This window comes from Heterodontus francisci, chromosome 40 (assembly GCF_036365525.1).
Source record: "Heterodontus francisci isolate sHetFra1 chromosome 40, sHetFra1.hap1, whole genome shotgun sequence".
In the NCBI taxonomy this organism is placed as follows: domain Eukaryota; kingdom Metazoa; phylum Chordata; class Chondrichthyes; order Heterodontiformes; family Heterodontidae; genus Heterodontus; species Heterodontus francisci.
The window spans coordinates 16,981,383-17,005,489 of NC_090410.1; the positions used below are offsets into that span (position 1 = coordinate 16,981,383).

A 24,107-nucleotide genomic window follows, 5' to 3' on the forward strand; every position below is an offset into this window, starting at 1 on the left:
TAAGCATGTAGAAATGCCAGTTTATATCAGCAAAATAAAAATGTTTGCTTTTCTTGCCCCTCTATAGATCATTTAAAAATGGCTGTGTTTGCTGACAACGCCACCACTAGGTGGCGTTGCAATGGCACATGAGCAAATGCAGCCTGTGCCACTAAAACGTCTCAGTCTGCGACGTCAGGCAGCTGCCAGGATTAAAGGTGGGGCTGCTCAAGAAATCACACGATGGCAACCTAAACACATGGCAGCACACAAGAGCCGATGGGAGTGGCGGGGGGAGCGAGCGGGCCGGGGAGGGAGTGGGGGGGTGGGGAGAGAAGCGAGCGGGCCGGGGAGTGGGGGAGCGAGCGGGCCGGGGGCGGAGGGGTTGTGCGGGGAGCGAGCGGTTGTGGGGGGGGCTGTGAGCGAGCAGGCGGGCGGCGTTGGTCGGAAGCGGGCGACGGGGGGGGGGGAAGGAGGAGAGCGCACCCGCGACCAGCAAGGTCTTCGGCCGCGCTCTCTACCCGCTCCCCAGACCCCCTCTCCCCCCACCCCTGCTCTCTGCCCGCTCCCCAGACCTCCGCTCCCCCCACCCCTGTAGGGAAGGGATGTGGTTTGGATCGGAAATGCACTGAGGGAGTGGGTTACTTACTGTTTAAAGCAAATCGATGTGGAGTAGGGGTAAGTCTGTGAAGGGGATCTGCAATATTGGGAGAGGACTGACTGGCAGCCAGCACCTTGGTCAAAATGGGAAATGCAACAAGCGGGAAGGTGAGGAGTAGAACGTCAAAATCTTGTTCAGAGGGGAGGAAGGAAAATCTTTCTCATTATGGGTGCTGGATGTCTGAAATGTTTGCTCAGCGACAGATTTCTCCTCTTGCTCGACTGGCCAACCAGGATTCACAGTACAGGGAATTTTACCTGATATTTGAGATTGCATTGTATTCTGTCATGTTATGTTAGGCTTAGCTCCATGGTAATCGATTGGTCATTTTACAGCAAGCTTTTCAATCTTGATGTTACTCACTATTTATAACATAATAGATTATTTTTATCTTTTTTTTGTCACTCAGGTTTAAGCACTAGTCATCCTATGTCAGTCCGACATATTTCCAGGTCAGGTGAAGGCAAGCAAAGTTCACTCTGCTTTGTTCCAATAGTGTGGCTTCATGCAAACCACAGAAGAGTACCCTTTATCTTTGCAGATTGATGTTTACATTTTGATAAGTATTTAAGACAGAAAGGAGGGAGATATTTGATAAACTGGTCAAACTTGGAGAGGATAAAGCACCTGCTCTAGATGAATTGCATCCACACAAACACAAAGAAACTAGGGAAGAATTGTCAGTGGTCAGGTATTTAAAAAAAAACATCCAATAGAAAAGAGAATAGTGCCAGAGACCTGATGATAGTGTTATGACCTCAGTAGAGACCGTTAACTTTAAAACGAGATATGAACTTTAAAACAAGAGATATGAACTCCCCAGACCAATTAAAGAATTAGACAACAAGATTTCATGTTTTAAGACTTATTATTACAACTAAACTAAAAATCAACATTAACTAAACAGTACTTAGTAGGTAGCTAATACACTAAATTACAGAGAAAGGCATTTCCTATTAACTGATTAACACACTTGGAAATCCCATACAACGTTTATATGTTACACAGTGTTCTCATCAGTATCTTGCAGTTAAAAGTCCCAACTCCACCCAGTTTCAATGCTTTGAATCTTTCAGTGTCCTTCACAAAGCCAACGTCCTCTTCACTCACGTATTCCAAGCACACTCATTCTGTTCTGTTAATAAGGCCATCTCTGGTGACCCTGTTGGTCTTTTCTCCTCCCCAAACCACAAGCCTTTGAACCAGGTTCAAATCTTAGCAGCCTTTCACTGTATTAGTATTTTGAGAGCAGTTGTTTTCTCTCTTCTGAGGCTGTGCAGCTCCTGCTGGTTTCTTTGTGTCTTCCTTTCTTCCTTACAGCCTACAGACTTAGGAAAGCCTGTTGACTTTTGATTCTGGATAAATTCGATAGTTGTTTTCCTTTTACAATATTCAGAGTCCATAAGTCTGGCCATATCAAAGCCACCTGGGCCTTCCTTTGTTTTCAGGTGTTAGCAATTGCAACTCGAATTTGCATTTTGAGCCCCGGCTTCCGGTTTACAATCTGAGAGTCTGGGAGCGCGAAACTCATTGTCCATCAGGTGTTAAAACTTTGTACTCTGCTTTCAAAGGGTCTTTGATCTGGGTTCCTTGATTTCATGGTAACCAAGACCCCGGCTGCTTTTTCTATTTGTTCAGGTGATGCGGGCGTCACTGGCCAGGCCAGCATTTATTGTCCATCCCGACTTGTGCTGGGCAGATTTGGTGTGAGATTATGCATTAAAGATCATAGTTTTTAAAACCTAATAATACTGTAGAGTCCAGTGTTCATAACAATATTTACCCACCTGGTTCACCAATGTCCTTTAGGGAAGGAAATCTGCTGTCCTTATTGGTCTGGCCTAGATTTGACTCCAGACCCACAGCAATGTGATTGACTCTTAACAGTCTTCTGAAGTGGCCTAGCAAGCCACTCAGTTGTCGAGGACAATTAGGGATGGGCAACAAATGCTGGCCTGCCAGCGGCCCCCACATCCCATGAAAGAATAATAAAAGAAAAATTGGGCAGGGAGATAGAAAAAATAAGAGAAGCAAAGAATATGAGAAGAGACTGGCAGTTAACATAAAAGGAAATCAAGAAGTCTTCTATGGACACATAAATAGTAAAAGTGTGGTAAAAGAAGGAGTGGGGCCAATTAGGGACCTAAAAGGCGATTTTTGCATGGAGGCAGGGGGCATGGCTCGGTGCTAATTGAGTACTTTGCATCTGTCTTCACCAAGGAAGAAGATGTTGCCCAAGTCATGGTGAAAGAGGAGGTAAACACTAAAACAAAAGCAAAATACTGCAGATGCTGGAAATCTGAAATAAAAACTAAGTGCTGGAAATATCCAGCAGTCAGGCAGCATCTATGGAGAGAGAAACAGAGTTAGCATTTCAGGCCTGCATTCTGATGAAAGGTCACAGAACTGAAACGCAAATTCTGCTTCTCTCTCCACAGATGCTGCCTGACCTGCTGAGTATTTCCAGCACTTTCTGTTTTTAATTTATGAAAGAGGAGGTAGTTGGATGGGCTAAAATAGATAAAGAGGAGGTATTGGATAGACTGGCTGTACTTAAAGTTGATCAGTCACCAGGACCAGTTGAAATGCATCCAAAGATAGTGAGGGAGTAAGGGTGGAAATTGCAGAGGTGTTGGTTATAATCTTCCAATACTCCTTAGATACAGGGGTGGTGCCAGAGGACTGGAGAATTGCAAATGTTACACATTTGTTCAAAAAAGGGTGTAAGGACAAATCCAGCAACTACAAGCAGTCAGTTTAACCTAGGTGGTGGGACAGCTTTTAGAAATGATAATTCGGGACAAAATTAACAGTCACTCGGACAAATGTGGATTAATTAAGGAAAGCCAGCACGGATTTATTAAGGGCAAATCATGCTTAACTTGCTTCAGTTTTTTGAAGAGATAACAGAGAGGGTTGATGAGGCTAATACAGTTGATGTGGTGTACATGGACTTCCAAAAGGCATTTGATAAAGTGTCACATAATAGACTTGTCAGCAAAGTTAGAACCCATGGAATAAAAGGGACAGCAGCAGCATGGATATGAAATTGGCTGAATGACAGGAAACAGAGAATAGTTGCGAACAGTTGTTCTTCGGATGAGAGGAAGATATATAGTGGGGTTGCCCAGGGGCTGGTGTTAGGACCCCTGCTTTTTTTATATATATTAATGGCATAGACTTGAGTGTACAGAGCACAATTTTGAAATTTGTGGATGGCACAAAACTTAGAAGTATTGTGAACTGTGAGGAGAATAGTGATAAACTTATAGAGCAAGAGGACATAGACAGGCTGGTGGAATTGGTGGACAAGTGGCAAATAAAATTTAATGCAGGGAAGTGTGAAGTGATTCATTTTGGTAGGAAGAATAAGGAGAGGCAGTATAAATTAAAGGGTACAATTCTAAAGGGGGTTCAGGAGCAAAGGGACCTGGGGGTATATATGCACAAATCATTAAAGGATGCAAGGCAGATTGAGAAAGTAGTTAATTAAACATACAGGTTCCTGGGCTTAATATATAGGGCCATAGGAGTATAAGAATAAGGAAGTTATGTTAAACTTGTATAAAACACTGGCTTGGCCTCAATTAGAGTATTGTGTCCAGTTCTGGGCAGCACACATAAGAAAGGATGTTGAGGCATTAGAAAGGGTGCAGAAAAGATTCACAAGAATGGTTACAGGGATGAGTTATGTGGATAGGTTGGAGAAGCTGGGACTGTTCTCCTTGGAGAAGAGAAGATTAAGAGGAGATTTGCTAGAGGTGTTCAAAATCTTGAGGGATCTGGACAGACTAGATAAGGAGAAATTGTTCCCATTGGTGGAAGGATCCAGAACCAGAGGACACCGATTTAAGACAATTGGCAAAAGAAGCAACAATGACATGAGGAAGAACTTTTTTATGCAACATGTAGTTATGATCTGGAATGCACTGCCTGAGAGCGTGGTGGAGGCGGATTCAATTGAGGCCTTCAAAAGAGAATTGGATAATTACCTGAAGAGAGAGAATTTGCAGGGCTGCAGGTAAAGGCAGGGGAGTGGGACTAGGTGAGTTGCTGTTGCAGAGAGCTGGCACATGATGGGCCAAATGGCCTCCTTCTGAGCTGTAACCATTTTATGATTCTATGAACAAATCCAGGGAACTATAGACTAGTTAGCTTAATATCGATAGTAGGGAAAATAATTGAATCTTGACTCAAACATATATTTTTTTTAAATCGAGAAACTGAAAAAATAATAAAAAGTAACCAGCATGGATTTCAAAAGGAAAGTAATGCTTGACTGATCTTATTGAATCCTTTGAAGAAGTAACAGAAAGAGTAGACAAGAGTGATACAGTGGATGTAATATATTTGGGTTTTGAAAAGGCCTTTAATAAGGTATCGCTAGTAGACACATGAATAAGGTCAGAGCATGTGTAGTTAGGGGATGGGTAGGAGAATGGACAGCAAGCTGGCTGCAAAACAGAAAAGAGAGTCAGGGTTAAAGGGATTGGTGGGACGGACCCCTGTTGTTTACCATATACATAATGATTTGGACTCGAAAGTACAATATCAAATTTGCAGATGACCCCAAATTTCAGGGACAGCTAATGCGGAGGAAGACTGTGACAAACTAGAAAATGTTGCAAACAAACATGCAAAATGAGCATGAAAATTGCAAATGACTTTTACTGTGTATAAGTGTGAGGAGGTGCTTTTTGGTTCGAGAAATAAGGAGGCCACCTACTGCTTTAAAAATAAGTTTAACTGGACTAGAGGCACAAAGGGATCTAGGGAAATAGGTTCACAAATCATTAAAAGTAGCATTGCAGGTTAATAGAGCCATACAAAATGCAAACAAAGCATAAGATTCATTTCTAGAGGAATAGAATTTAAGAGTTATGTTAAATTTGTCTTGAACTTTGTCTAGATCACATGTAGTTCTTGGCCACAAAATTTGTGTTTATAGAACTGCTGCTTTAGTGCTATAGGACCAGGAGATGAAAAACATGACCAGGGTTCTGATGACTTCCAGCATGGCCCATGCCGATCACCATGTTTTGAAGGGTGATAGCACAGGCATCCCGGACTTGCACTGGAACCATGCAGGGTGGGCAGATCGTGATGTCAGTCAGTGTCTAACACTGATTTGGTACCTGACCTGCCATTTTGGACCTCATCAGTCCTATAAACAGGCACAGCTGAACACATGCTTAGCTGCTTGGGGGCTCCTGCCCATCGCTCCCACTAGCACTATCTAAAGGGATCACTATTCAACTTTCAGGTGAAGCCCTTTTGATTTTCTTTTGCTGTTGCAGAGTTATTGGAAGTACTGTGTATTGTTGTTTGAGAGAACATGTGTCAGTTCCTCCATCAGAAGGGACTGGTGCTGGACCTTTGGAAGGAGTGCTGTGGATTTGAAAGGCCTCCGAGCACAACACTTGCTCCCAGTCATAGGGGCCATAATTGCAGTTCCTCTTGAACTGGAGGATGATTGGGAGACGGAGCAGATGCAGAAGAAGCTGCTGACAGAGGGAGGAGGTGGAGGGCTTTTTGCAGGAGGCCTTCTTCACCTAGGGGCTGGAATTTTAAGTCCCCCCGAAGGAGTGGGCCGGAGGCAGGGTGTGCCATTCCCGTCACCTTCTTGCTCCTGCTGCAATTTTACAAGCAGCGGCGGAGGTGACAAACAGCTTGTAAAGTGTGCCGGCCTCCTTGCAGGTTTTGGTGAGGCCCTCCTGATCGGGCACTTTGTGCCCAACAGAGGGTCCCATCCACCCCACCCCCGCAGCACAAGCTGTCCCCCCCCAGAGCACCTCCCACCTCTCTTTCCCCGCCCCCCCCCCCCTCCCCCCCCGCCTCGCCGAGCCCCAGCCGATTGTGTTTAATGCTGGTCTGTATACCACTATCATGCAGATGAGAAAGCAGTATGTAGTTTGTGTGCTGCCTTCATCAGTTCCATCTGAAGGGTAATTGCACATTGCAATCCCCTGCGCCCACTAATGTGCCTTATTCAATTTTTAGTCCCTGGTCTTCATATTACAGTAAGGGTATAAAAGCGCTGGAGAAGATGAAAAAGATTTTACAAGGATGATATCAGATCTGAGGTTTTATCAGGAAAGACTGAAAAGGCTGGGGTTCATTTCTCCACGGAAATGATCATCGGGTAGCCTTAAAGAAGGTGTTACCAGTTGTGGTGAATCCAAAACCAGGAGTCATAAATATAAGGTAGTCACTGATAAATTCAATAACAAGTTCAGGAGAAACAACTTACTATACTTGGATTTTCAAAAGGCCTTTGATAAAGTCCCCCACAGGAGGTTGGTTAGCAAAATTAAAGCACATGAGATAGGAAGTAATATACTGGCATGGATTAAGGATTGGTTAATGGGCAGAAAACAGAGTAGGAATAAATGGGTCATTCTCGCGATGGCAGTCTGTGACTAGTGGGGTACCGCAGGGACCAGTGCTTGAGCCCCAGCTGTTCACAATATATATTAATGATTTGGATGTGGGGACCAAATGTAGTATTTCCAAGTTTGTGGATGACACAAAACTAGGTGGGAATGTGTGTTGTGAGGAGGATGCAAAGCGGCTTCAAAGGGATTTGGAAAGATTTAGTGAGTGGGCAAGAACGTGACAGATAATATGGAATATGGAAAAATGTGAGGTTATCCACTTTGGTAGGAGGAATAGATGTGCAGAGTATTTCTTAAATGGTAAGATTAGAAAGTGTAGATGTACAAAGGGACTTGGGTGTCCTTGTCAATAAACCACTGAAAGCTAACATGCAGGTGCAGCAAGCAATTAGGAAGGCTAATGGTATGTTGGACTTTATCGCAAGGGGATTTGAGTACAGGAGTGGTGAAGTCTTGCTTCAATTGTATAGAACCTTGGTTAGACCACACCTGGAGTACTGTGTGCAGTTTTGGTCCCTTTACCTTAGGAAGGATATTATTGCCATAGCGGGAGTACAATAAAGGTTCAGCAGAAGTGTTCCCAGGATGGCGAGACTGTCCAATGAAGAGAAATTGGGGAAACTGGGCCTGTATTCTGTAGAATTTCGAAGAATGAGAGGTGATCTCATTGAAACCTACAAAATTCTTAAAGGGCTAGACAGGGTAGATGCAGGTCAGGTGTTTCCCCTGGTTGGGGAGTCTAGAACCAGGGGACACAATTTCAAAATATGGGGGAAGTCACTTAGGACAGATGAGGAGAAATTTCTTGACTCAGAGGGTTGTGAATTTTTGGAATTCTCTACCCCAGAGGGCTGTGGAAGCTCATTCATTGAAAATGTTTGAAGCAGAGATTGACAGATTTCTAAATACAAATGACATAAGGGGATATGAGGATAGTGTGGGAAGAAGGCATTGAAGTGGCTGATTAGCCATGATTGTATTGAATGGTGGGGCAGGCTCAATGGGTTGAATAGCCTACTCTTGCTCCTATGTTCCTATCCAGAGATTGGTTAGAATGTGGAACTTGCTACCACAAGGAGTAGTTGATGCGAATGAGTACATGAGGCAGCAAGGAATAGAAGTAAATGCTGATGGGATAAGATGGGAGGAGGCATGTGTGGAGCATAAACGCTGGAAAAGACCTGTTGGGCTGAATGGCCTATTTCTGATGTGAATTCTGTGTAATTGTATGCAGATGTCCTTACTGGCACAATAACTTTTGGTGCCAAACTCTAATAATCTTATTTTGAGAGGTAAGTATTCTTCATAACTTTTATAAAAGAGTGGGCATGAAGAAGCAAAGAGCTTCTATTTATACAGCAGTTTACTACATCCTCAGGATTTCCCAAAGTGTTTCACAACCAATGAATTACCTTTTATAGCCCATGCCACTTTCATGACCTCAGCACACCCGTGGCATGGCCTTGTATTCGGATCAGTGGCGACAGCAAGTGAAGCTGCAAGCCTGTAGTTTTGCTTCTGGCTGCTGTTGGAGAGAAAGCTCAGGCCTGAATATTCTCATGGCAAGGAAGGAAATTTTAAAAATTGTAAGTGGGTTTTTGGCTTTCATCTTCAAGCTGCCCATGGAACCCCAGCAGGCCTCTAGTCTTCAGAGGACTCTGGAACAAGGCCCACCGCCAAGTTTATTTGGGCACTCATCAATTTTGGCAGCCAACAGATAGTCGTACAGCATAGAAACAGGCCCTTCGGCCCACTGCATCTATGCCGACCATAATGCCTGTCTATACTAATCCCACCTGCCTGCATTAATTCCATATCCCTCTATGCCTTGCTCATTCAAGTACCTGTCCAGATGCCTCTTAAATGTTGCTACTGTTCCTGCCTCCACCACCTCCTCAGGCAGCTCATTCCAGATACCCACTATTCTTTGTGTGAAAAATTTACCCCTTTGATCCCCTTTAAACCTCCTCCCTCTCATGTGGGAAAGCTCCAGAAATCTTGGACCAAATTCTGGTGGAGAGACTTGACATAAGGGTGGAATTTTATGCTCTCCCCCGCAGCAGGTTTGGAGGCAGGGAGAGCATAAAATCGGGTGGGATGATGGCAGGGATGGGTGGGGTTCCCGCCACCATCCTGCCTCCCCCAAAATTTAGTCTGGGGCGGGAAGTAACGGCCTCCCCTGTCGCCAATCGAGGCCTTAATTGGGCAATTAATACCCAATTAAAGGCCTCTTCCCACTACAGTCGCAATTAGTCATGTGGCGGGTGGCCCTGTCGCCGCACAGGAAGCATGTCATGGAAAACCACGCAGGCTGCTTCCTGGCTTGGTGGTTTTAGGGGGGAGGGAGGGGGTCCCCATCATGCCTGAATGAGGGACCCGGCATTGGAAAGGGGGCGGTCCTCAGCAGGCTTCCACACCCCCCCCCCCCCCGCCCCCCCTTGCCCTTGCTGTCGACCATCTCCCCACCCCTGCAAAACGTCTCACACCCTGACCTACCTGAGGCCTGGTTCCAGCGACGCTCCTTGGCCTCCGGCAGGTGCACCTGCAGCAACAGCCAGCGCCTCCACGGTGGCACTGCAGCTGCCGGCCTCTGATTGGCCAGCAGCTCTGCAAGGGCAGGACTTCCGGCGCCAGGGTCCTTGATCCTGTGGAAAGCCCACCACTGTCCAGTTAAGTGCCTGATTGGCAATAAACTCGGTGGGTCTTCCATAGCAGAGGCGATGTGGGGATCTCGGCGTCAGTTTCTCCTCATGTCGAGACCCCCGCCGCCAGGATAAAATTCCCCCCATTAGTCTGTTGTCTGATTTCCAATTCATTATTGCATCTGGATAATGCTCAGTATCTAGGCACAAAGAGGAAAACCTCCCCTTAGATCTCCTCTATTTTATCCTCTCCAAATTGATTGTTTCAATGGCTTCTCATTCTCTTATTTTCACCTTCCTTCCAGGAGTATGAATCCTGTATCCTTTCATTGAGCCTTTGCATCCTGCTTATAAATTCAATCTGATTTTGTAAAATTGCCATTTGTACTAAGCATATTGAATAACAATGAAAAGCCAGAGGACTTTTGTTCAGTTGTGGATCAACCTCCTATTGTATCCACACAAAAGAATACTTCTGGATAGCCTATGACCCACACACATACTTTGTACACACACATACAAACTTGTGTACTTACTTTCTCAATTTAGGGGATAATAAAACCCTATTGGTTGTTTTATAATAAAGAACTGTGCAACAACCACCTGCAGGGAAGTACTCCACGTAATTAAATTGTGACCTTATAATACTGTATTAATTACAACAAACTTGTTACAGTAATAACCTACAATTGCTTGCCAGAAAATAATGGTCAGTTTTTATAAGAAATGATTTTGCAATTCAAAAACAGACTTGTAAGGAAACTAAATTCCCTGTATATATTATGCAAATATATAATTGTTGGGTTTGATTCATTAATGCCTCTATACGATATTGCAAAAGATCACTAAATGTTATTAGCTTGATGGGCAAAGAATATTTTCCAACTGTCCTCAGCACTATCCTGCAATTGTCATTTAGATCATTGTTGTGGAGCTTAAATGTTGGTGTGACATTGAATGGTTTTTCTGCGTTCTGCCTTATAAAGCACTGAGAATGGTGAAAAGGCAGAGAAGGATATGAAACAAAAAGAAGTATTGGAACAACCAGAAGAAAAAGAAAGGGAAAAGGCAGAAGGAGAAGGAGAAAAGGCAGTAGAAGGAGGAGAAAAGGCAGAAGAAGAAGCTGATACCCCAGCAAAGAAGGTGAGGAAGAAAGCCAAACAGGAGAGCAAAAGGGAGGAACCAGAGGCAGTAATGGAGTTCTGGAACGAGTTTGAAAATTACAAGACTAAGCTTTTGGTAAGTACGAACACTTCTTAAAAATCTGAAAAGGAATCTCTCAGGGGTCCTCGGTTAAACATGTCTGTTAACTGGGTCAATCATCATCTCTGCAATTTTTGTATTAACACAATTTCTGAGCAGGGTTTTGAACAGTGAGATCATTTTTTAGTGAGAACTGAATCTTCAAAACTTTTAAGTCTGTCTTTTGTATAAAATTAATTAATTCTGATCAGATCTGTTTAATAGTAGCATATTACCCATTTATTGACCAAAAGTGCCTTTGCAAGCTAACAACTGTGCAAGTTTTCCATATTAAGGCATTTTTTTTTAATGTCGCTGGCTAGGCCAACATTTATTGCCCATCCCTAATTGCCCTTGAGAAGGTGGTGGTGAGCTGCCTTTTTGAACCGCTGCAGTCCATGTGGGGTAGGTACACCCACAGTGCTGTTAGGAAGGGAGTTCCAGGATTTTGACCCAGCGACAGTGAAGGAACGGCGATTATAGTTCCAAGTCAGGATGGTGTGTCACTTGGACGGGAGCTTGTAGGTGGTGATGTTCCCATGCATCTGCATAAACAAATTTTGAGGAAATTCCAAATAATATTAAACAACTTAGAATAATGCACAGTTGTAGACTATTTTGGGTATTCTATTCATAACCATAAGCATTTCTCCCCATTTGGTATGTAATTGCCACATTTAGATTTAAAGCGTGGCAGGTTGTGAATTTGAATTCAATAAAATCTGATAAATTATGGACTGGCACCTGAAAAATCTCCATAACAGCTGCTGGATTGTCATAAAAGCCTAACTGGTTGATTCCTAATACACTCAGGGCAAGAAGAGATGAAGAATAAATGATCCCTTGCTAGCTTTGCCCATATCGCAAGACTGATTTTAAAAAAAAATTGCTGCAGAGATCAGGTTGAATAGGCACCAAATGCACTGTGTGTCCACTGCCTACTAGTACCCATGCCTCCCCATCTGCAAATCCAGGCAAATTCTTCACTGTGACCCCTTGCCAATGCTTGAATAAGTTGTTTGAAGCAATAACTGAATTGTGCCGATTGCAAAGAAGCTGCAGGCACAGCTTGTAAAGAACAACTTGAGCTGACTAAGATCTGATTCCACTGCCAAATGAGACCTGCCATCAGAGTCCCGTTGTGACAACTAACTCAACTCCATGGCTTGCTGAAATTGAACTCTCCTCCATAACTTTTGATGATTATTCTGCTACTTCATGTGGGAATTCACCAACCTTATCCTAAATCATGCCCCACCAAGTGACAGAACCACACCAGTGGCAACGTACCTTTGTGCTGTTTAAGACCCTTTCCATAGACTACACCATATATATTTCATGTATCAGATCGTGTTTTGGCTTATAGGAAGAATGGGTTTGCCTGTGTAAGCTGATTTTTGTGGACACCATAAATTAATTACACTATCGGGAAATAGCCCAAACAGGGAGCATAACAGAAAGGCCAAGCAGCCAGGAAACGTATTGTTCAAACCTAAATGAGTCCATGACCGACGCAATTCAAATTGTGTTACCAGTGCCAAATTTGTTGTCCTGATTGCAGAGTTAAAGTTGGTTCAACAGCATGCAGAATTCAATGGAGTTCTCTCATTCCTATTTATCTAAATGAGAAACCAGTGGTGAATTTAGTCTCGATGCAGAATACAATTACATGGATAAACATGTGCATGAAATAAGTGACATCTCTTTGTCTTTTTACTTTAGAATTACTTATCAAGGAATTTCTACAATCTCCGTTTCCTGGCTCTGTTTGTGGCATTTGCAATCAACTTTATCCTCCTCTTTTATAAGGTAAATTTAGTTTATCAATACAAAGGTATATCTTTACTGAAATCCACTGACGTTTTCTTCTTGGGAGCAACCTGGAAGTTGCTCCTAAAATTGCACTCAAAGCTGTGCCCATTTTGCTGATGTGAAGTTAAATCCAAATATCCTCCCAATCTCTTTGCTACCTGAAACTGAATTAGACCGATTTCAACCTCAGCATCTTATTTGACACTGAGATGAGCTTCCAACCCCGTATCTTCTCCATCACCAAGGCAGCCAACTCGCACCTGCATTATATTGCCCGTCTCCATCCCTACCTCGGCCCATCAGCTGCTGCTGAAACCCAAATCCACACCTTTGCTACCTCTATACTCGACTATTCCAGTGCTCTTTTGATCAGCCTCCCACTTTCCACCCTCCGTAACTGCATAACATCCAAAACTCTGTTTCCCATATCCTAACTCGCACCATGTCCTTTTTGCCAATCATCCCTGTGCTCACTGATCTGCATTGGGCCCCAGTCCGGCAATGTCTCAAGGTTAAAATTATCATCCTTATGTTTTGTGTCCTCCATGGCATCGCCCTTCCCTATCTCTAACCTCCTGCAACCATGAAACCCCAAGAGATCTCTGTGCTCTTCCAATTCTGGCCTCTTGTGTATCCCTGATTTCTGTTAACCCATTATTGGTGACCATACCTTAAGCTGCCTAGGCCCTGATTACTGGAATTGCCACCCTAAACCTCTCCGCCTCTCTACCCCTCTCTCCTCCTTCAAGGTGCACTTTAAAACCTACCTCTTTCACCAAACATTTGATCACCTGTCCTTATATCGCTTTTGTGGCTTGTTATCAAATTCTGTTTGATAACACTCCTGTAAAGTGTCTTGGTATGTTAAAGGCACTATATAAATATAGGTTGTTTTTGTTGTTGCTTTATATGACCAAATTTAAAATGGGTGTACATCAGAGTAAGCAATTAGGACACAAAGAAACGCCAAACCCATACCAGTATACTTCCCTCGATGGATGTCCAGTGTTAGCATACAGTACAGTCTGGGTTTTTATTCACTCATTTTATCTTGTATCAGTTATTTTCCCTGTGCAAGTCAGTTGTAATCTTCTAATTTATAATTTTAACAAGTGTCAGCTTGGCTCAGTCAAAATGCTGTGGTTTCGAGCCTCACTCGAGCACATAATCTGGGATGACACTTGCGTGTACTACTAAGGTAGTGCATATTGTCAGAGATACCATCTGTCAGATAGGGCATTAAACCAAAACATTGCCTGTTCAGGTGGATTTTTATAAGATCCTATGCTACAAGAGCAGGGAAATTCTCCCGATGTTCTGGCCAACATTTCTCTTAACTAGCAGCAGCAAAACTTATTTGCTTACATTTTAATAACAACTATTCTTCAAAAATACTTGGATGTACTGTAAAGTACAGAAAATGCTGGAAATACTCAGCAGGTCTGGCAGCATCTGTGGAGAGATAAACACAGTTAATGGCTTAGCTTAGATTATGTCTTGGCGACGGGCATCTCGACCATTGGCAAAAGCGCCAGCGAGAGCCCCACGTCCCCTCTTCTGGGGACGGCCCGCTGAATCAAGTTCGAATTAGGCACTTAAGTAGACAGTGGGAGGCCTTCCTGGGATCAAGGACCCCTGCGGCGGATGTCCTGCCAGCTGAGAGCTGCAGGCCAATCAGAGGCACTGGACAGCTTCAGCACGGAGGCATTGGCGGTCGCAGGTACTCACCCGAGATCCTGGAACCAGGCCACAGGTAAGTCGGGGCAGGAGTGGTGTTGCGGGGGAGGTAGGTGTAGGGGGGTCGGCAGCAAAGGCAGCAGAGTGGCTCTCAGCAGCCCCCCCCCCCCACCCCTCTCACTTCCCAATGCCGGGTCCCTCTTTAAGGCACTAAGGGCCTTCTTATTAGGGACTCCTCCCTCTTCTTCACACACCAGAGCCAGCAAGCAACCCGCATAGATTTGCTTGGCGTGCTGCCTGTGCAGCGACAGGACCGCCCACTGCTGGGCTAATTCTGCCAGTGACAGATTAAGGCCCTTAATTGGGAATTAATTGCCCACATAAGGGCCTCAATTGGTGGTGGGGTGGGAAAGTCGTTCACGGGTCTTCCCGCCCCGAACTTTATTTGGGTGGAGATGGGAAGGTGGCGGGGTCGTGCCTTGCCACCATCCCGCACAATTATATGCTAGAACCATAGAAAGGTTACGGCACAGAAAGAGGCCATTCAGCCCACTGTGTCTGCGCCTGCTGGAAAAACTAGCCGTCCAATCTAATCCCTTGCAGGTTGCAGTACTTCAGGTGCAGATCCAGGTACCTTTTTAAATGAGTTGAGGGTTTCTGTCTCCACCACCGATCCAGGCAGTGAATTCCAGACACACACCACCCTCCGGGTGAAACGTGCTTTCTCATGTCTCCTCTAATCCTTCTACCAATCACCTTAAATCTGTGCCCCCTGGTAATTGACCTCTCTGCTAGGGGAAACACGTCCTTCCTGTCTACTCTATCTAGGCCCTTCATAATTTTTAACACCTCAATTAAGTCACCATTCAGCCTCCTCTGTTCTAAGGAAAACAGCCCTAGCCTATCCAATCTGTCCTCATAGCTGCAATTTTGAAGACCGGGCAACATTCTTGTAAATCTCCTCTGTACTCTCTCCAGAGCAATTATGTCCTTCCTGTAATATGGTGACCGGAACTGAATGCAACGCTCCAGCTGTGAGGGCCTAACCAGCGTTTAATACAGTTCCAGCACTACATCCCTGCATTTGTATTCTATGCCTTGGCCAATAAAGGAAAGCATTCCGTATGCCTTCTTCACTTTATCTACCTGTGCTGCCACCTTCAGGGACCTGTGAACATGCACTCCAAGGTCTCTCACTTCTTCTACCCCTCTCAATATTGTGTATTCCTTGCTTTGTTTGCCCACCCCAGATGCAGTACCTCACACTTCTCCGGATTGAATTCCATTTTCCACTTTTCTGCCCACTCAAACCAAACCATTGATATCATTCTGGAGACTACAGCTATCCTCTTCACTATAAACTACACGGCCAATGTTTGTGTCATCTGTACATTTCTCAATCATGCCTCCCACATTTAAGTCCAAATAATTAATATATATGACAAACAGCAAGGGACCCAACACTGAGTCCTGTGGGACGCCACTAGAAACTACCTTCCTTTCGCAAAAACATCCGTCAACCACTACCCTATGTTTCCTGTCACTGAGCCACTTTTGGATCCAACTCACCACATTCCCCTGTATCCCATGGGCTTTTACTTTTTTTGACCAGTCTGCCATGTGGGACCTTGTCAAATGCCTTACTAAGATCCATGTAGACCACATCTACTGCACTACCCTAATCAATCTTCCTTGTTACTTTCTCAGAAAAATTCAATTAAGTTATTAAGATGCGACCTTCCCTTAACAAATCCATGCTGACTATTCCTAATTAATCCGTGCCTTTCTAAGTGACAGTTTATCCTACCTCTCAAAATTGATTCTAATAATTTGCCCACCACTGAGGTCAGACTGACCAATCTGTAATTATTTGGTCTATCCCTCACAAGCTTTTTAAACAATAGCACAACGTTTACAGACCTCCAATCATCTGGTACCTCGCTTGTATCTAATGAGGATTTGAAGATAATCCTCAGAGCATCAGCTATTTTCTCGCTGGCTTCCTTTAACAGCCTGGGATACAATCCATCCGGCCTTGGTGATTTATCCACTTTCAAGGATGTCAGACTCTAGTACCTCCTCTCTCATTATGCTTATCATATCTAATATTTCACTGTCCTCTTTAACTACAATGTCTGCATCATCCCTCTCCTTTGTGAACACAGAGACAAAATACTCATTAAGACCCCTGCCCATATCTTCTGCAACCACACATAAATTACCTTGTACATCTCTGATAGGCCCTACCCTTTCCATAGTTATCCTCTTGCTCTTAATGTACTGTTAAAACATCTCTGCGTTTTCCTTGATTTTACCTGCCAATATTTTTTCATGTCCTCTCTTTGCTTTCCCAATTTCCTTTTTTACTTCACCCCTGCACTTTCTATACTCCTCTAGGCTTTCTAAAGTATTAAAGTTTTTGTGACTGTCATAAGCTTTCTTTTTCTGCTTTATCTTACCCTGTATGCTTCTAGATAACCAGGGGCTCTAGTTATGGCCATACCACCCTTTTTCTTTGTGGGGACATGCCTATACTGTGCCTGTAGAATCTCGCTTTTGAATGCCTCCCCCTGGTTTGCCACTGATCCTCCTTCAAGTAGCTGTATCCAGTCCACTTTCACCAGATCACCTCTCAGCTTCGTAAAATTTCCCTTCCCCCAATTTAGAACTTTTACTTCTGATCTATCCTTGTCCTTTTCCATAATAATGCTAAAGTTAACTATGTTATGGTCACTTTATCCAAAATGGTCACCCACTGCTACTTCATCCACTTGCCCTGCTTCATTTCCGAAGACTATATCTAGAATTGCACCCCCTCTCATTGGGTGCTGGCTAAAAAGGTTCTCTTGAATGCATTTCAAGAATTTTGTGCCCTTCACACTGTTTGTATCCCAGTTGAAATCCCCAACTATTATTGCCCTATTGTTTTTGCACTCAGGAATTTGCCTACATATTTGTTCTTCTTTCTCACTCTCACTATTTGGAGGTCTATAGTACACTCCTCGTAGTGTGCCTGCCCCTTTTTTATTTCTGAGCTCAACCCATATGGCGTCATTTGATGATTAATTTCGCATATCATCCCTCCTCACAGCTGTTATTGATTCTTCAACCAATAATGCTACACCCGCTCCTGTTTTAACACCCCCCTCCCCCCCCCCCCCCCCCCCACCACCCGGCCTTTCTATCCTGCCTGTAAACTCTATATCCAGAGATGTTGAGCTGCTATTTTTGCCCCTCTGTAAGCCAAGTTTCCATTATAGCAATGATATCATGCTGCCGTGTTTCTATCTGTTCCCTCAGCTCATCAGCTTCATTTGCATTTAAATAAATACCTTTTAACACTGCCAAATTCCTGTGCTGCACACTTTTTAACCTTTGCTTCATCTGTCTTTCAGAGTCACTTGCTAATTTTCTGTCTCCCATTCCCTGCCCTGAATTTGTCCCATCTGAAACTGCCCTCAGGTTCCCATCCTCTTGCCAATCTAGTTTAAACCATCCCCAACAGCACTAGCAAACATTCCTGCAAGGATACTCATCTCGGTCCTGTTCAGGTGTAGACCTTGTATACATTCCACCTTCCCCAGATCCGGTCCCAATGCCCCAGAAATCTGAAGCCTTCCCTCCTGCACCATCTCCAGCCACGTGTTCATCTGGTGTATTCTCCTATTCCTATACTCACTAGCACGTGGCCTTGGGAGTAATCCAAGATTGTTACCTTTGAGGTCCTGTTTGCCAATCTCTTTCCTAACTCCCCGCCTCCAAACACTACACAGGGGAAAGCGTAAAATCCCCCCAATGTTTCAGGTTGATGGCCTTTCTTCATAATTTCTGAAACCTTAACTCTGTTTCTCTCTCCACAGATGCTGCCTGACCTGCTGAGTAGTTCCAGCATTTTATATTTTTATATCAGATTTCCAGCATCCACAATATTTTGCTCCTCGGAAGTACTTCATTAACTGAGGATGCACATTTGGACACTGGGAAGAAATGACAGATGTTCTATAAGCGGAAACCTACCTTTCTTTGTAAAGTGTGCATTGCAAGGATGCATGACTGACAAATTAACACTTAATTTTTTTTCCTGTAATCTTCTTACCAAATTAAACATAGCCTCATACTACATTGTTGATGCCCGTTGAAAAATAGCCAATGAAAGATCTGGCTGGCTGTTTCACATATCCTGACTAAATAAATCTTAAGAGTTTAAGACTAGTTGTTAAATTTATCACTTTTTATGTATGACAGGTGTCACAGCTTGAAGATGAAGATGACTTTGAGGATGATATAGTAAGTGCTGGCTTTGGAAATGGGAATGGAGATGAAGAGGAGGAAGATGAAGATTCATTGGTTTATTTTGTCCTTGAAGAGAGTACAGGTTATATGGCACCAACATTAAAAGCCCTCTCCATTCTTCACACACTCCTCTCCTTTCTCTGCATTATCGGATACAACTATTTAAAGGTAAGGACAAATACTTAAAAGTAAAGCCCATCTTTTTCCAGCACCAACATGATTCACTGACAAGTTGGACAAATTTTTGACTATTTTATAATGCTCGTGATTAGTGAGAAAGTTTGTCATTTCAGATTCTTCAATGTGATATCAGTATTTTAGTGGCTACTTTGAGAATGTCATGTTCACATTTAAGCAGAGTTCTTCATGTTTCATACTTTAGTTCTTTTAGGCCTCAAAAAATGTTATCTGGTTGGAGCCGACTGTGTTATATATTTTGGTTATACAGAGGGTCAGTAACCGGAGGATATAGATTTAAAGTGATTGGCAAAAGAAAGAGGGGCAACATGAGAAAACATTTTGTTTACACTGAGTTGTGATCTGGAATGCAGATCTGAAAGGGTGGTGGAAACAAAGTCAATAGTAACAATCAAAAAAGAATTGGATAAATACTTGAAGGCAAAAAATTACAGCTCTATGGGAAAAGAACAGGGGAATGGAATTAATTAGATTACTGTACCAAATGGTCTCCTGTGTAGTAGTATTCTATGATTCTATACATTATGTACCTCTTTGGATATCAGTGTGAAAAATACATCAAAATTCAGGGATTGAAATAGAATCATCTCTTTCATGGAAAAGGATATGGACACATCTCCAAGGAAGCAGGATTTCCACCCTGTCCCAAAGACCCCTGATGGTTTTCCAGCTTCAGTATAACTATCATGTTGGAGGTGCACTCCCTGGTCAAAAAGACTGAGGAGTTTCGGCACAGCAGGATTTCAACTCAGCGATGTATATGGGGGAAATGTATCCCTTTTCTTGGGTCTGTGAAATGCTCCTTGAATATTTACACAGGCCCTGGTTTCTCACAAATAGATTACTGTCCCTTATCACCCAGAATTCGACACTGAATTTCTGAGCCTAAATGGTGGCCCTTGCATCCGGTGTTTAAATGGTGCATAAGGCTCAGAATAAGATGGCTATTCATTTGTATTCCATTATTATATGTATTGTGCCCTAGCACAACTAGCACTTGGTGGGAGGCCCACCAGCGCAAAATGTAGCAGAGTGCATCCCTGAGCACCTTTCACCATTCACCAGTTCTAGGCCTGTGGAAAAATGGGTAAGCAGAGGTGAAAAGCCTAGACGATCACTCCAGTTGAAACATTGGCTCAGCCTGAATGGCCGCCTTCCATGAAATGTGGTTCTATACCTGTGCATATAGTCTATTATAAAAATCCATTCCCTATGGAAATACATTGGAGCTGCCACAAACCAAATTAGGTAGGGAAGTGAGTGTGTGTGTGAGAAAGTTAATGAATGAACAGTTAAATCATGAACCCCCTCACCCAGTCTGAAGTTAATATTTGTCAACAAATAAAACTGTGTTCATTTAAATCCTTTGAAAACTCTTGGGCCTGGAAGTTGCTGCAGTGGTAATAACAACCAACACCATAAGTTGAACCATTGTGCTCTTCAGGCAATATGCTAAGCAATTGAATACTTTTCTGATGCTAAACCCTCCAGCTCCATTCGGTAAAGGTCTGAGTGGCTGTGGTGATCACAGTGGTGTTAATTCAGCAAACTTGATCTTGCTGCTGATTTTAATGAGGGAGGAGCTGTAACAATGAACTGTTCAACCTTTTTTGATGAGGGTGTCTGTGGCGAGCCCTAAGATCCCAGCAGGTTATGGTATTGGCTATGTAATGGCATGTGTCATTCACACCATAATCTCCAGGAATTTCTGCACCGTAATAATGTTGTACACCATAGAAATGCCATTATATGACACAAGTTTCCAGCAAATCAAGGCCCACAGTTTATAGATTTCTGATTTCATTAACATCATGGGTTGGATTTTAACAGCCTGTCGCCACTCTCGACGGCGAGCTCAAAAAATGGCAGCCTGCACGCCAAAGGGCTGCCACGATCTCCTGCGCGGCGGCTCATTTAAATAGCCAAGGCGGCCCTTCCCCCCCCCAAAAAATCACGTGGAGGGCCGGGTTGTCCGCTGCCGGCAATGGCATCAGCTGCTTGTGCCATTTTTAAAGGGCAGCCAGCCATGCCAGCAAATGTTAATTTTTAAATCAAACCCCACCCCCCTCAAAATTTACAAAATTAAGTTGTAATGCCCCTTTCCAACCACCAATAAAAATTACATTAACTATTTTCCCTTCCCACCCCCCAAATCACTTACCTTTGCATGCATGTGCATGTTCAAGTTTTTTAAATTTTTTTCGTGACATGTTACTGAAACTGCAAACTGATAACAGTACAGCGAGGGAAACTCGGCACTGGAACCTGAGGGAACAGGGCAAACAATTGCATAGCTCCTTAGCAAACATAGTGAACATAAGAACATAAGAAATAGGAGCAGGAGTAGGCCATTCGGCCCCTCAAGTCTGCCCCGTCATTCAATAAGATCATGGCTGATCTGCCCCAGACCAAGGATTGTGAAATTAATAGCGCAAAGACTACAAAGGCAGTATAAGTTAGAATGGTTGAATTCATTGTCAAATCAGGTACAGAAAAATAAATAAGAACAGGGAAAGAAAGACTGGATTAAGAGAGAGAGAGGAAAGAAAAAGGGGGAAAAGGTTGCATTTTTAAAAATTTTCTAACAATTATAACCTGCAGTAATAAGACTTCACACTTGTTAATTTTCAGAGCCTGCGAGATTAACTGACAGTAATTAACATTAATCATGTCGCTTAAAGGGTACTTGGACAGAAATGGACAAGACTTAACTTTCTGTGGCGAGTTTAATTTGTATCTACCACACAAGTACAGCAACTTCATGCCTTTCATTACATTTCAATGGTGAGGCAGACAGTAAGATACCTTTTTCGCAAAGCTAACGGCGGAGTGGCGTATATTGGACAGAAACATTTGTATTTCCACGTTTAACTTTGTATCTGCTCTCACTTGAAGTTGCTATACTGTCACTTTCCACTTCACAGTGATGATTTGTGCGTAAATAAGTGAATGCTGTTCGCCTGGCAGCTGATGGAATTTAAATGCAATTAATTTTTTTAAAAACTTGATTTGAAAGCTGGTCTCAGTAATGGTGCCATGAAACTATCATCGATTATCATATAAATCTATCTGGTTCACAAATGTCTTTTAGGGAAGGAAATCTGCTGTCCTTACCTGGTCTGGCCTACATGTGCCTCCAGACCCACAGCAATGTGATTGACTCTTAACAGCCTTCTGAAGTGGCCTAGCAAGCCACTCAGTTGTCCAGGACAGTTAGAGATAGACAACAAATGCTGGACTTGCCAGTGACGCCCACATCCCTATGAAAGAATAAAAACAAATTATGAGCCTTTGTTGCTATTTGATGACGTAATCATAGAAGGTTTACGGCACAGAAAGCGCCCACTTGGGCCATCATGTGTCTACGCCGGCCAAAAATCAGCCAAAGTTTATTTGAATCTCAGCTACAATCATTAAATAAAGATATAATTCCTTTTATTTTCTGAAACTCTTTAGGTTCCTTTAGTCATCTTTAAACGGGAGAAGGAGCTTGCCAGGAAATTGGAATTTGATGGTTCATACATTACAGAGCAGCCTGCAGATGATGATATTAAAGGGCAGTGGGATCGGCTGGTACTCAATACACCGTAAGTGTTGAGTGAGACACATCCAACTTTGCTGTATGTCAAAATGGTACAAACAGCCAAAATGCATTAATTTACAGTCAAACAGCAGAGTTCTTTTAACGTTCAACTATGTGTTGCTTATATAAGAGTTGTGAAGGATGTACTTATATGGGCTAATGTACTGAATGCACACTGTTACGTATATTCAATAATCACAGATACACCTTTGATTTCAATGGATGGAAAGTTGTGGCAGCCTGTACAGTATTTCCCAATATGCATGGCTGACAGACAAGGCTCCTCACTGCCAGTGCATAGTCAGAAAATTGGCCCTATACTGTCACTTTCCACTTCACAGTGATGAGCAAATAGCCAGTATAACTCCAGTCAGGTCTGTGTGTACCAGTTTGAGAACTTGTGTGGGAACCCATGTTACATCATTTAGCCTTGACACCTCGTGGATTATAACTCTAGTACAATGTGCAACCAGGGTAAAACAGTGTTCAACCTCCCTTAGACCTCATGGGCATTTTATAAACATAAGCTTTTTGTAATGGACCAATTTGTGTTTTCAATACATTTAAGTTTTGCTGTCTAGGAACAGAGCGCTACCCATCTGCAGTGTTCTCACCTAGCTGTGGTCACAAATTGATAGCTCCAGTATAAGCACAGCTTAAATAGCAGCTCTATAACTAACACCTCACCAGCTGTTACCTACAGTTTTCTTATTTTGTTGATTTTCACGGGCAAGTAAGATACTGCCCATCATACATGGTAACAGTCACCTGGGGCCACAGCCCTTTGGAAAGTTCCCACTTTCAGTTGTCAGATGACTTCTACCTTACCCCATGACAACTTTATATATAATAGTGTCTAATGTTTTTTTTAAATCACCCTCCGCGATAGCAATTCTATGTTACATCCCGTACATTTGCTAAGTATCAGTGTTTTTGATAAGATCAAGCCCACCTTCACATTGATGAGATTTTCTTTTGTCATCCTTTGTAGGTCATTCCCAAATAACTATTGGGACAAGTTCGTCAAAAGAAAGGTAAACATTTATTTTTGAAGAATAATCACATATCTGTCTCAAAATAGACTTGACTTTTTCACAGATGATAGACTCCTGTTCTCATTACTGTTTTTTACAGTATTGAGCAGTTCTGATCAATTTCAATTTTTTCAATGAAAAACATGCGAAAAGGAATATTACTTAGAGAATGATGACATTCAATATTTATGGTGGACAATTTGTTATTCTGTGCATACCATGAATATAACTGTAAGAAATGTGTAATAAAGCATTGAAAATTATATGTTAAATCTCATTGTAGAAAAGAAGTTTAGGAACAAATGTAGCAACAGCAAAAGCTTTAATATCTTTTCCTGCATTCCCAGGTGTTAGATAAGTATGGTGATATCTATGGCAGGGAGCGTATTGCAGAGCTGCTGGGAATGGATATGAGTGCCTTGGATGTCACTGTCCCTCAGGAGAAAAAAACGGCAACTGACAACTCTGTTCTCTCATGGTCAGTGCCTGTCCTTGTTTCACAATGAAGATGAAACAAAATTATCCATTTGATGGTTTCGTTATGAAATATGCTGAGAGAGAGGTGTAAAATTTGGTCTAATAATGTAATTA

At 43.0% G+C, this 24,107-nt stretch overlaps 1 protein-coding gene across 1 annotated transcript in view; it reads left to right on the plus strand.

Moving 5' to 3' along the window:
* LOC137353168 (ryanodine receptor 1-like) overlaps positions 1-24,107 on the plus strand; it is a 535,610-nt gene that overhangs the window by 483,269 nt on the left and 28,234 nt on the right. The window contains exons 95-100 of the mRNA XM_068019216.1: positions 10,664-10,916; positions 12,642-12,728; positions 18,654-18,869; positions 22,356-22,486; positions 23,474-23,516; positions 23,864-23,994. Of these exons, the coding sequence (XP_067875317.1) occupies positions 10,664-10,916; positions 12,642-12,728; positions 18,654-18,869; positions 22,356-22,486; positions 23,474-23,516; positions 23,864-23,994 (861 nt within the window). The remainder of the gene's footprint in view (positions 1-10,663; positions 10,917-12,641; positions 12,729-18,653; positions 18,870-22,355; positions 22,487-23,473; positions 23,517-23,863; positions 23,995-24,107) is intronic.